We start from the raw sequence: 14030 nt of genomic DNA on the forward strand, positions 1-14030 counted from the left end.
GAACATGTTTTGCGCCAGTCTCGCGACAGTTCCGAACTTCTTTGATGAATGGTTCTTATGCGGTATGTCGCCACAAAACTCTTGAAACCGATTTGTCCCTTTCGATGTGATATGTACAGTCATGCAAATAAAATTATTCAACAATTCTAATTTATCAATGCGTTTTAATGTGTAACTTCCACCTTAGCCGTTGTTTTACGAATCATTTCTCGTCGTGATTCTGTCGCTTACAGCGCCATCTGTTGCTAACTTTTGAAACTAACTTTTTTCTTCTGCCATACGCTTTCCGCCTTCTTCAATAACATTCCTTTCAAATTTCACATCATTTTCATCAGTTGTTCTTTTTTTATAGCGTTTTGAAACTTAAACTTTAATTATAATCACCCTGTATATAGTTATCGACATAAAAAAGTTTCTTATTTGAAAATGAATCATAATTCAACTTCCAAGGATCTAAAATATGGTCTTAGATCAGCTTTAGTACAAGAAGTTGAGAGTATTCTGACAGACTATTATAAAATTACTGAATTTAACACTGTATTCCTCAATTTAACACATTTTATTCCATGTTTATGAATTAAAAACAATAAGAGTCTGACTGAAAAGGATTACTCTAGTCATTCTTATAAAGTGCACATGGCTGATATCTGTACTTATGTTTAGTTGACAAGTTTCATTTTAAACTGATTGAACATATGATTTTCGAGCATTATATAAATCTAAAAAACTATGATTTTTTTTTAATGGCTGGCCACTTTAATAAATAGCCATTAGCTTTACACCACTACTAGGGCTGAAGTGGTGGCCATTTCATTAAGGAAATACATAACAAGTGGCCACTGTTGTCTCCTATAAAGAGACAAATCCTTTCCCAGGATTCGAGCTCGGGCCCATCGTTTCAGCAGTCAGAGTCGATAACCACTATACAGATTGGGTGGCACCCTGAAATTCTGATTTCACACATTATGCAAATGTTGCAACACAACTAGAATTAGAAAAATAGACTTCGTCTTTTATTAAATATATATAAAGTTTGACACTTTCCCCATTTTTCTATTTTGGAATTAATACACCTTTCAGATTAAATGAGAGCTTACATTAAAAAGGTTATTTTTAAATTACACTTGAAAATTGACATTAAATTAATTTCAAATTTATCATATTATTGACGCATTTTTTATTAATTTACCGTTTTCATGAAAATTTCTGATATACTCACATAGCAGCACCATCTCCAAGTTGTCCGGAAAAGTAGCCGAACTGATGACCACAATAGCAATGTGCAGCAGGCTCAGATCCAGGCAATAATTTATTTCCAGAAAAGTACTCGGCAAAATCCTCTTTTTCCAACTCACTTTTCGGTAAATCTAAAAGAGACATAGCATCTGATGAATATGCTACAACTTGCGGATTATGAACAGGGGTTGGTTTCACACGTGAGAAACATGCAGCATGCACTGTTCTGACATAATTTCTTCCTTCTGGATCAACAGGCAGTCTTCTTATTGCAATATTATCAAACTTTAGAGTCTCAAATGTAGCCATATTACCTAATCTAAACTTCAAGGTAAATTTGAATTTTGGAATAAGAAATTTAAGCTTAATAGAAACATTTAACATGTGTTTCATACGCGCCCTTAATCCAACATTATACGACGGATTACACTGGTCATTGCATAATCACTCGCTGCCGTTTGTAAATCAAAACAAACTCCAAACACTATATTGCCATTTTACTTTGAAGAAATAATAGTACGGTTACTTCAAAACGATAAAAAAAAATGTCAGCAAAATGAATGTTGGCCGTGGCTGAATCTATAAATATAGTTTTAATCTAGACTATTATGTTTATGGCTGAATCAAACCCTTTGCCTTCAATGAATACACTTTACAGACTTCATAATTAAGCATGCAAGCGAAATAAATGCAGTGAATATTTAAAAATCATATGCATGATATAAATTAATTCGTGAAAATAATGAATTTTAGCATTTTATGAAATACCGCAGCTATCATACGAAAAAATCTTGCAATTAATGGCTATCTGAAATCCTATTCCTGTACCATTAAAAGAATTAATTTTTGTTATTAGTAATCGGGCTGTATTATTCGTTTCATGGTTCATATTTTGTTGAAGAAATTATGTTTAAGTATAACTTTAAAATTATAATGTACTTTTCGTATGATTTATAAGTTGTCTATAAAAAAAGCCTTCATCAGTAGCCGAGTAAGAAGATGTTTCTATATCTTGACACTCGAGAATAAAATACGAACTTCGTTGTCGTCGTCGTCCATAAAAGCTGACATATTATTATTTAACTTCGTAAATGGCAACAACAATGAATTCAAAACAGTTTGGGCCGTTTGTCATATGTTGATTAAGGGTTTGAAAGATGTTCCAGGTAAATTTTCTTTCCTTGCTTTTATTCCATGGCCAAATAATTACATGATTTATATATTTTCTTTAAATTCAAAGAGCTGCCTTATAATTCTTCTCTAAACTTTGCATTTTGAATTTATGGAGGGCCAATGAAAGGGATCAAAAATCAATAAAATCGCCATCTAATCTTTGCATAAAACAAGTTTTTATTGTGTGTTTAAAACCATATGCCATTTCCCATTTGTATTTGGGTATAAATTAAAAGTACTGTATTTTTATAGTCTATATAAAATAAATATGTGTAAATTTTACGAAGAGCTTCAAATTTGCGCATTTATTGCGAAAGATGTGTTGCTCTGAGCTTTATCCTGAGATTTGTGAAGCTCCATTAAAAATTCAGTGACTCCTTTACCTTACAAATTGAAAGCAGTTATAGTTATTGCATGGTCACATCAAGTAGACTGTCAAAGGAATCTTCCTTCTGTTTAAAATTCATATGGCAACATATTTCATCAGAAAATATTTTTCACCCGTATAGCTTTTGAAATTTAAAATTAGGCAAGACAGCAACTTTGATTGCAGAATTTGTGCCATGCTAAGGTTGCTTTTTTTTTTACCTAGTTTTAGATTTTACTATGGTGTTTTTCTCTCCCAGAGTAAGTATTCAGAATTTTATTATTATTAAAAAGAAAAAAAAAAAAAAAAAAGTGGAATTGATTTGTATTCAGTGTAATAAAGTAGTTCCTTTTTATTTAGTAAAACTTTTCTGTTGGTATTACTGTTAATTTTCTTGTTTTGTAGTCTTTTAATATGAAGCAATAATATAAAAAAGAAATAGATAATTGTCATAGTAGTCCATTTTTGGCTTGGTCCTTTTCCTTTGAATGCCTCTTCAAAAGTATATGTGTCTTATCTTAAATTTGCTGTTTGACCTTTAAAAAATGTAGTGACATAGCATTTAACTACAAATTTTTTAATTTTTCTTTGTATAATGAGAATTTCAGTTATGCAAATATATAATTGGACTTTTTCAGTATTTTTTGTTATGCAAAGTTAAAATTCATGGGACTGCAGTTTTATATGTGCACAAATATATCTAAATGATAGAATTTTGCAATTTTCTGCTGTACTTGGGTGTGAGGAGTATGAGTTTGGCACCGCAAGCGTATTGAGACTCTTAGCCTAGAAAAGTACTTCTGATTCTTTGATATGAAAAGTACTTCTGATAAAAGTGTACTTCTGATTAGCTGAGCCTTGCTTAAAAAATGTTAAGGGTACTTTTCTGTTGTCAGTACCAGATTCAGAAATGTATGTATGTACATTGTGTATGTATATACGGTACAAAGTCTTTAATCCGGGCTCGTCGGGACTTTGGCGATTCCGGATTAGGGGTTTTTAGGGATTATAGATCATCAATTTAAATCTGGTAAGCTGCCATGCAGAAATTATAAAATTAAACATATGAAACCGTAATTTATGAAATAAAGAGCAGTTAAGATCTAAAGGGTATCAAAATTTACAAAAAAAAAAAAAAAAAAGCTTAATATTTATTTGTTTACTTTATTAAACATTTCTTTAAAAAACTTTCAGTTGTTTAAGTTGCCTTGTTTTATGTGCTAATGCTTTCTCTTTAATTCTATATACAGACATAATTTCTTGTTCAGTTACAAAGTTCCGTTGTTCAAGTCCTGTAATAGCTGTGCCGAGAATACCGACTAACTTGTCAATCGAAGTTTTTTCGTTTTCACTAACCTCTCTGTCACTTTATTCATACCTTTATCCATTTTTTGCAGCAATTCCACTTTTTGTTTGATGGATATCAAAACATGCTTTCGCTTTGTAGATCCTTTGGCAGCTCCAGAATCGAAAATTCTTTTTGACATAATCGAAAGTTCAAGCTTACTTTTTATAAAATTGCTCTAACAGTCTGCAAAAAATAATAAGCCGGATCCAATTAGAAGATTAAGGAACAATGCAATCTGCAACATTAACTGAAATAGATAATTAGATCATTTTAGCCTAGCTTATACCGTCGGTTGTACATTAAACGTGCATGAGTAAACTCTATGCATGCACAGAAAGTTTGTAGCTTTGAGGTCCAGATTAAAGACTTTGTACTGTATATGTGTATGTATATACAGAAGCATATGTACGTAAATATATACATGCATTTATAAACACGTCCATCCATATATACATGCATATGTACATACATTTCTGAATCCAGTCCTGGGTTAGAGTAGAGAGAAGGGTACCCCTTGTATTATCGCAAAGTTGTTTCATTTATGGTAGCCTCGTATGGTAGTTTAATACCTCATAATAATGTTATGGAAACCCTATTATGACATAATCGGTTGCATGATTGTGGTAAATTCATTAGGGCTTGTTTTGTGATTTAGATGGTAAAATGGCTGAATGTGGTAAGATTAATTTGAACTGTAAGATTTGAAAAAAAAAGGGTAATAGAGCATTGCTTGACTGGTGTGTAAATGAAGGTTTACTTAGTACAGTCAGAAGTCGTTAATCCAGACTCGTCGGGACTTAGGCGATTCCGGATTATAGATCATCAGTTTAAATCTGGTAAAATGGCATGCAAAAATTACAAAATTAAAAATATGAAACCGTAATTTATGAAATAAAGAACAATTATGATCTAAAGGGTATCAAAATGTACAAAAAGAAAAAGCTTAATATTTATTCGTTTACTTTATTAAACATTTCTTTCAATGTAAGTTGTTTAAGTTGCTTCGTTTCATGTGATAACACTTTCTCTTTAATTCTATTAAACGGACATAATTTCTTGTTTAGTTACAAAGTTCCGCTGTTCAAGGCCTATAATTGCAGTGTCGAGAATATCGACTAATTTGTCAAACGAAATTTTTTCGTTTTCAATAATCACTGTGTCACTTTCTTTACTATCAGAAGCGAATTATAATGACGAGGAACTTGATTTAAATCATATCAAAGATGGAGTACATTGAGATGAAATACTACATTTACTAGGGAATTATAAGCCAAATAAAATAAAAACATCTGCCCTGAAGATAACGATAGTGCTGACAGATCAACTTCCATTTCACTGCGAGCCACAAGCTTGAAATTGATAAACAGATTTCGGAATGGTTACAGAAACGAAGGATATGCCTTTATCCATTTTTTGCAGCAATTTCACTTTTTGTTTAATGGACTTTGAAATATACTTTCGCTTTGTAGATCCTTTACATATTAGTAAATATATATCGGAAATTCTATTTGACATAATCGAAAGTTCAAGCTTTTACTTTTATAAAATTGCTCTAACAGTCTGCAAAAAATAATAAGCCGGATCCAATTCGAAGATCAAGGAACAACGCAATCTGCAACATTAACTGAATTAGATAATTTTAGCTTAGCTTATACCGTCCGTTAAACATTAAACGCCCATCTGTAAACTTATTATGCACACACGCATATTCGCAGCTGTAAAGGTCTTAAGCGCACGCGTAAATGTCTATGTTTCTGCGCATGCGTCATGTAAAATGCATCTGTGCATGCGTATGTAAAATGTTTTCAAACTTTCTGTGTATGCATCATTGACGCATGCGCAGAAAGTTTGTAGCTTTAAGTTCTGGATTATAGATCATTCCGGATTATGGGTGTCCGAATTAACGACTTTTGACTGTAGTCATTATTAAGTGTTCTGTTTGTAGGAAGGAAACGCATGTGGTCGAACGATATCAGCCATATGGAGGATATTTTTGAGAATTTATGTGGTGAAGCCAGTATACAGATTCTAGTTCAGATAATTTTAGGAAGTTTTTGGATTCTGTTAAGGAATTTTGTTCAACTAAAAACATGTCAATTCGTAAATAAAGTAAGTGTATGTTTCCTTTGTGTAGTGCAAAGATGAATTTTCTTTTTTTATGTTATTTTTTTTTTTTGTTTTAAATGTAGTTTATTGAGTTTTTTGTTTTTGTTTTTGTTTTGTTGTTGTTGTTGTTGGCTGCTCTTTTGACTTTTTTAAGTGGATATAGTTCGATACATACATGGACACAATGCCTAGTTTTTGCAATTCTCTGATTTTTTTCAAGTGAAAATAGGTCAATGTGTACATGGCAAAAGTCAAGGGGGTGTGTAATGCCAAGTTTGTGCAATGCTCTGATGTTTTTTTAAGTGAAACTAGAGAGATGTGTACATGGATACCGAGTTTGTGCAATTCTTCATTTTGTTATTTTGGCTTTGTGTAGCGGCAATTTTTTGGTGCAAAAATCATCGCTATACAAGCCAAAGTAACAAATCGAAGAATTTCACAAACTGGTTATCCATGTACTGCCAAAAATCACCAAAGGGTACCCGTAAATATATATTTATCCTGCTCCTGACAACAAAAGAGTACTTAGTTATGTTTCTGATGAAAGAATTACAATAATAAACAAACAGAATGAAACAGTATTTCTATAGGTGATACAAACAAGTGAAAATGCAGATGATATTGCAGTATTTATGAATTGTTTTTATCCACAATAATAGGTGATCTGAAAAAGTAAATATTGATAAATCATCCATTAAAAACCTTTATGAATTCATAAAAATAAATTAAATGTACATCCATTCCCATTCATTCTTATTCCAAAACACAGGGAATGATATAAGCAAAAACATTGTTCTTTCTGTTTTAAAACATTGTTTACGTGTATTGAATGCAGATTTAATTTACGTAATCAATTGATCTTGTTCACCAAATTAAACTGCTTAAAATATAGGTAAAGTGTTAATAGTATTTTTCTATGAATTATAATGTAGGTTATTCCTCTTTCTTGTGTTTTTCCAAACTTCCTTATTTAGTTCATGGTGCTTCACTGTGAATAGAATATTGTAATTTATTTTTAACCTACTTCCTCATAAGCTGTCAACTTCAGATTTTATACACACAATGTTTGTCATTGACACTGCATTATAATGAAATCTTTTTTTGGTACTTTTCCGTTTTGCCATCGCAGGCGATAAGTCGCTAACAATCGTACATCTGACGCCAAACGGAATATCCTCGCTGGTAACCTTTTTATGCCTCATTTTCAAAACAAATCGCAGTCATTTCTTATCAGATTGATTGTTTCTTTTAATACTGGCATACAATTACATAGAATTTTTACCAGATAGTTCAGTTTTATGCCCTAAGACTGTTCACGGTAATTAAGTCGATTAGGATGCAATAATACCGCTCACTCAAAGGCAAAAATATAGAAAAGGCAAAGTCAAGGGTTAAATTCATCAAATCTAATGAGAATACACTAGCAATGTAAAGCACTGCGGTTTTACATAATTTCTGAGTAAGCTATTCATATGAATTGAAATAATTCTTGCATTTAAACTTGTATTCCAAATTAAGATTTAACTTGAAATTAATATAGGTAATTACTGAGAGAATTATATTTTGTAGCATAGTTTACATGAGAAGAGGTCACTAGGGGTCACATGAATCAGGATGTTGTACCATGAAAGCATAGTAAATTCTTAAATTATGACTTTTTACAAATTTATTGTTTTTATTTATTGGCTTTTTATAAAATTTAAACGATATTAAAATGCTTATACCCTCAAAACAAAAAATTCTTAGAACCAACATTTGTTAACATTTCATATGTGTATGCTATGTCTTGTCGCCAATAAAGTCTGCTTGGCAAGATTTGCGCCAGTGAAACAGAAAAAAAAGTATCCTTTATTATTAAAGTATTTTTTTCCATTTGAGTTAGATTTTCTTTTATTTAATGTTTCAATAATTTTTACCGGTATCTTCATTTAAACAAACAAAGTATATCAGAATGTTATGTTATTAATTTTAAAAATATAAATAATTTTAAAATATAAAATACTAGAGCTGCTGTGTCACTGAGTTTAGTTTTTTTTTTTTTATTTTTATTTTTATTTTTTTATATATATATATATATAAAACAAATTCCAAATTAGAGGTTCCAGATGCCCATATTCGCTTGAGGATTACATTATTCAAAATTTGTTGACTCTAGGTACCGTTGTTTTATCACAGTATGAGAAACATACATACACTTATGTAGATTCTTCATTATTTAATTTTTTTTTAAATATAATACAGGGCTGCAATAGTGTAGGCCAACAGTTTGAAAAGTGAATCGACACAAAATGCCAAAATGAAATTAATAGCCCTTCTGGGCTAACGCCCTTTAGACTAAGAAATTACAGTGACTTATACAGTAAACTTTTTATTAAAAACTGATGTGCTGACTAATGCACTAAATGGAGAAAAATTATTAAATAATAAAATAGGCATCTACATTTTCAGTTAACAAATTTCAGAATAAAAATGCTCGCCATGCAACTTTGAAATTAACTAAGAAAATATATGGGTTGTAACATAAAAAATAAAGTCTTCTTAACGATGTGCTGCATTTTATGGCTTCTTTTAACTTCAGAAAACTCATGCGTTATTTTTAGACATTTCTTTATGCCATACAAAGTCTGAGATCTAGAGTCATCGGGATGTTACCGATTCCAGATTTGGGATTTTTCCAGATATTGGATCGTCAGTTTAAGTCTAATAGAAATTATGAAATTAAAAATATGAAATAACGCTTTAAGAAATAATGAAGCATTTATGACTTTAACTGTTTCGCATCGAGAGAGGGCAAAATCTCTTTTCCCCAAACATCGAAAATGCCCGTGTCTAAGAATTTCTCCTGGAATGCTTTTCCTTCCCCCATGACAAATTGAATACTACATTGCTAACAATAATCTACTTAAGTAAAGCGAGAACTTTTTTTCTTGGACTCTTTCACCCTGTGTAACGTTCCCCCTTGGGACGGGATTGCAACTTCAGGCATCAAAAGCTAAACACTGACAGTAAACAAAAGAAAGAGAAGGTGCATTAAAATAATAGAACTACTTTTAATAGCTTCAAAAGAATGATTGACACGCTATTTAACGACACCTGAAAGCAATGAATAATGCAGTAACGTGATGGAGGAAAGCACTAGGTAGGAAATTATTCAGGCGTTTCGGGCATCCAGCCGATGTCTCAATGCTTTGGCATTTGGGGCGACTTCGATGCAAAAGAGTTAAGGGAATCAAAATTTACAATAAAAATAAGCTAAATATTTATTTGTTTGCTGTATCAAACATTTCTTTCAGCGTAAATTGTTTAGTTTGTTTCGGTTTTTGTATAGCTTTAATTCTGTAAATAGTCATAATTTCTCGATAAGTTACAAAGTTTGTTGTTCAAGTCTTGTAACTGCTGTATTCAGATTTCCACCAAATTTTCAATAAAAATTTTACTATTCTAAACAACCTTTTTATCACTTCCTTCATTATTAATAGCGATATTTTTTGAATTTCCAACCATGCTACAGATTTTGCCATCTGCCTTTTTGATTGATGGTTGGGGCATTATCATCACAATGAAAAACTTCTAGTAGGATCTTCATTTATTACCATTCCTCCAAATTTTTTCAAAAATTCTGTTAATTTAAAATTTCACATTGTGTTTGCAATACCTGAACACTTTCAAATTCACGTCAATTTTCATAAAGTTTAGCTAGTGTTCACTTATACACTGTTGTATCATGAGATTGGAGACCAAAGACTAAATTTTGTCTTGCTTTCCCTAAATTTTATCTAGCTTCACAGTTATTAGTTTTACTAAATCACTTGCATTTTAGACTTTGACAGTTACAAATGTAATATAATATTTGTTATAGAACACCATGAATATATATCAAGCTAGTATATGTAAAGGTAGTCTAAAATGCAAGCTTTTATTTCCCTGTTAAACGCTAAAATCTGCGAGGTCATTTGTTTGAGGATGCTTGTACTCAAGCGAATGCAGGGTTTTTTAAAAAACTATGAATATCTTTTTTTATGTACTTAATGCTAAAATCTCTGATTTTCATATACATAAAATCTTGAATTAAAATATTTGGTTTGTTCCGTAATTTGTTAGCATTTCTTGTGCAATAAATTTAAAATGTTTTAAGAAAGATCAAAATTATGAATTATTTATTCTAAAATTCTTGTCCTTATCAGAGGTGGTCACTTGAGAGAATTTCACAGTATTTTGTTGATTTCTTTTAAGATTTTGAATATTTGAAAATTCATGTTAAGAATTCATTCATTTAATAAATGTTCGCAGAATTTCTAAGCAATATGAATAAGTTACAATATTTAATCAATACTTTATGACAAAATGAAAACATTTGATGACTGTTGAAATATTCTGCATTATTTTCAGAAACTGTATTAAAGAATGTTACATAAACTGATTGCTCTGGTTTTATTAAAGTTGTCAGGTTAGATTTGCTTTAAGTATCTGTAACATATCTGTATCTTGCAGTTAAAACATCTGTAACTGTTTGAGAAGTGATTGAATCTAGTTTCTGCATTATCTTGAAATTAATGGTTACATGTTTCTTTACTTCGAACAGCATCTTAACTCCTTGATAAAGTGATAAAAATCTAGCTTCTATGTCATCTTGAAATTATCGGTTAAATGTTTCTTCCTCTTTCTAATTTTACATTCATGATTTTTTTTCAAACATTGGTAGCTTTTGTTCTTATTTTTATTATTTGATTTCTTTCTACTTGAGTGCTTGCTACTCTTTATTTGAGTGCACTGAAAATGTGTGGCACAGTTATTGAGAATCACAAAAATATTTTGAACTTCACTTAAATCAACTGTCTACTTCATAATAAAGTTGTACGTAGGAAAACAGAAAAACAAATTACTTATGTATGTATAAATAAAAGCTTAATATTAGCTTTTCTCTATCTTTCATAATTCTTATACACTCAAAAATGTATAAAATGCATAGTGTTAAGAAATTTGCTTTTGAGAGGATGTTCCATTTTGGTTCTGTATTTATGAAGAATACAGTAGTTGTAAGAGAAGTGTACCTACTTTAAAATTAGATTTATTCATATGTAGATTGAGACTGATTTTAGAAATAAGATTTTGAGAGAAAGAAATCTCTGTATTTTAAGGTACATTCTAGGTACTTTTGATTGTATTAAATCATAAACTAAGCTGATTAGGATTTGTCCTACATAGATGGATGCTGTAAAGTGTTTTAATTTTTGTGTTTATTTTATTTTTTATTGTATTTAAATATGAATTTCTGAAAATTTTGTAATTTTTCTGTCATTATTAATGCATGTTCTAAATTATATTTTTTTCTTCTAGTATCAAGCCATAATTTTACCTTGCTCATAAAACTGCTTCTATTACTGCTCAGAACATCATTCATAATCCAGTACTAATAAAATGTCTTCAGGAAGTTTAGTACCTGCAAATCAGGGACAAGGCTTGGTGACAGCTGCTGTTGAAGACAGAATAACTTTAGTTGTGGAAAATACTCGTATAGTTGTGGATCCTACCTTATTTGCAGCATATCCAAACACAATGTTGGGCAGAATGTTTGGATCTTCATTAGAAAATAATTTTACTCGGCCGAATGAAAGAGGAGAATTTGAAGTTGCCGAAGGTATGTCTGCTACTGTATTCCGCGCAATACTAGAATATTATAAAACAGGTGTCATTCGCTGTCCACCTACTGTATCAGTTCCTGAATTAAGAGATGCCTGTGATTATCTTCTTATTCCATTTGATGCTACAACTATTAAATGTCACAATTTGCGAGGTTTTCTTCATGAACTTTCCAACGAAGGTGCTAGACGTCAGTTTGAGAATTTCCTAGAGGAACTTATTTTACCAATGATGGTCACATCAGCTAAAAGAGGGGACCGTGAGTGTCAGATTGTAGTTTTATTAGATGATGATGTTGTTGACTGGGATGAAGATTATCCACCGCAAACTGGAGAAGAGCATTCTCAGATCATATACAGTACTGAAATGTATAGATTTTTCAAATATATTGAAAATCGCGATGTTGCAAAGAAGGTTTTAAAGGAGAGGGGTCTGAAAAAAATTAGATTAGGTATTGAAGGTTATCCAACATATAAAGAAAAAGTAAAATGTCGACCAGGTGGCAGAGCTGAAGTTATATATAACTATGTTCAACGGCCATTCATTCGAATGTCATGGGAGAAGGAGGAAGCAAAAAGTCGTCATGTTGATTTTCAATGTGTTAGAAGTAAATCAATCACAAATCTAGCTGCAGATGGAATTGAAGCATCTGCTCCAGCAAGTGCTTCTGTAGATGGTGCTGGTGTTGATGTTGAATATGATGAGCATATAATTCTGCCTCCTCATCCTTCTCCTAGAGAGCCATATCCAGAAGTTCATTTGCCACCAGATGACAGCATGTAATTAAAAAAAAATATGTAGAAAACATTTCATTGATGAATTATGTGAAAAAGAAATATTTAAACCAGGCATGTTATTTAAAAATCTTGTTGTGATTTTACTATTTCACTTTTTGATGTCTGTTAAATATTTCTTTTGTAAATTTTATGTTATTTGAAGCTATTTTATGTAATTGAATAATTTTATTGTTTTTTTAATTTTTGATAGTGCATTTTAATAAAATATTTTAAGTTCCACAAATTAAATGATATTTTAATTTTCTTCTGTGCAGCTTAATTTTTCTTTTAATATAAAAGATTTGCTTTCAAAAGTGAAGTTTAAAGTCAGATGTATATATATTCTCAGAAAAAAAGTATTTTATGTTTTTTTATTATGGGAGCTCCAAACACTGGCATTATTTATTTTACAACAGATGTCTTGTCTGAAGAACTTTTAAAAACATAAGCCCCTCTTCCCCCCCCCCAAAAAAAGAAAGGAAAATAATAAATCTCAGCTAAGGTTTTTTTGGGGTGGGTGGGTGGGCTGTGAAGGAAGTTAGGTTTAAGATATATAATAATATTGACCATATAATTTAATATAATCTGTATAGTTAAAATTTAAGTAAATAGTGACATTCTGTTTAAAAGTTATTTGCATATCTTTAGTAGTGTACAGCATGGCTTAGAATTTTGAATTATTTCAGTGCTGGTTGATGCCACTTTTTGTGGTTTCGCTAGTATTAAAATTTTCTTGAGAACACTGGAGCTCCTAGTCATAGTGTTTGCCACATATAAATTAGAGTGATCCTATATAAGCAAGCCTCATGCTATGAATTTCATATATTATGCAATTAAATTGTATGTTATCCAGGTGAGATTTCAGTTAGTCAGTAATTTTTAAAAAATGCAGTACTGGGAATGATGTGAGCTTAGATTTTATTGTTATAGGTATACAGTTATTCAGTAATTTTAAAAAAATGTATGATAATAAAAGTAAATTTACAAGTAATAAAAATTTATCAACAATTTGAACATTTTGTATTTTAGTTAAACACTTCAAAGATGGCTTTATCATTAAAATTTTTAAAAATTATCTGTAATATTCCTGTAATTTGTAATGTAAAGTGAAGTCATGCGATTGTCATTCATTGTACTAGAATGGGAAAACTTTCCTCTGAATTTATCTATACACTTAGAAGAAAGTAATTATCCATTATTATCAAATGATATTATATCCATTCGCATAAAATATTTCATTGCCTCTGCAAAAGGAGAACTAAAGAAAAGTCTTAATTTTTCAAGATGTTCTTCCATCAAGTATTTGTCATAAATGAAGGGGCAACCTTTACTATGTTGCTAAAACATAAAATTCACGTAAGGAGAACACTTGTACAGCTTTTTT

The 14030-nt window shown here is 30.7% G+C and overlaps 2 protein-coding genes across 3 annotated transcripts in view; one reads left to right on the top strand and one right to left on the bottom strand.

The window, feature by feature from the left end:
- The window catches only part of LOC118188126 (protein adenylyltransferase SelO, mitochondrial-like), an 86786-nt gene extending 85073 nt beyond the window's left edge, over positions 1–1713 (bottom strand). The window contains exon 1 of the mRNA XM_085816794.1: positions 1220–1713. Within this exon, the coding sequence (XP_085672920.1) occupies positions 1220–1629 (410 nt within the window). The 5' untranslated portion in view covers positions 1630–1713. The remainder of the gene's footprint in view (positions 1–1219) is intronic.
- A 536-nt stretch (positions 1714–2249) lies between these two features.
- On the top strand, positions 2250–13660 carry mri (BTB/POZ domain-containing protein mrityu). 2 transcript variants are annotated; one of them, XM_085816795.1, is made up of 2 exons: positions 2250–2402; positions 11568–13660. In XM_085816795.1, exon 2 carries the CDS (start codon positions 11649–11651, stop codon positions 12651–12653), a length of 1005 nt encoding a protein of 334 aa, XP_085672921.1. In that variant the 5' UTR covers positions 2250–2402; positions 11568–11648; the 3' UTR covers positions 12654–13660. The 2 variants fall into 2 exon arrangements, with proteins under 2 accessions (XP_085672921.1, XP_085672922.1); XM_085816796.1 differs by lacking the exon at positions 2250–2402 and adding an exon at positions 6109–6233.
- Positions 13661–14030: the final 370 nt, after the last annotated feature.

Source organism: Stegodyphus dumicola, chromosome 5 (genome assembly GCF_044657685.1).
Source record: "Stegodyphus dumicola isolate Sdum_Otavi_A_Nest chromosome 5, ASM4465768v1".
Classification (NCBI taxonomy): Eukaryota; Metazoa; Arthropoda; class Arachnida; order Araneae; family Eresidae; genus Stegodyphus; species Stegodyphus dumicola.

Bases quoted from the DNA above. Each gene is read 5' to 3' on its own strand.
- mri (XM_085816795.1), top strand. From the start codon at position 11,649: ATGTCTTCAGGAAGTTTAGTACCTGCAAATCAGGGACAAGGCTTGGTG.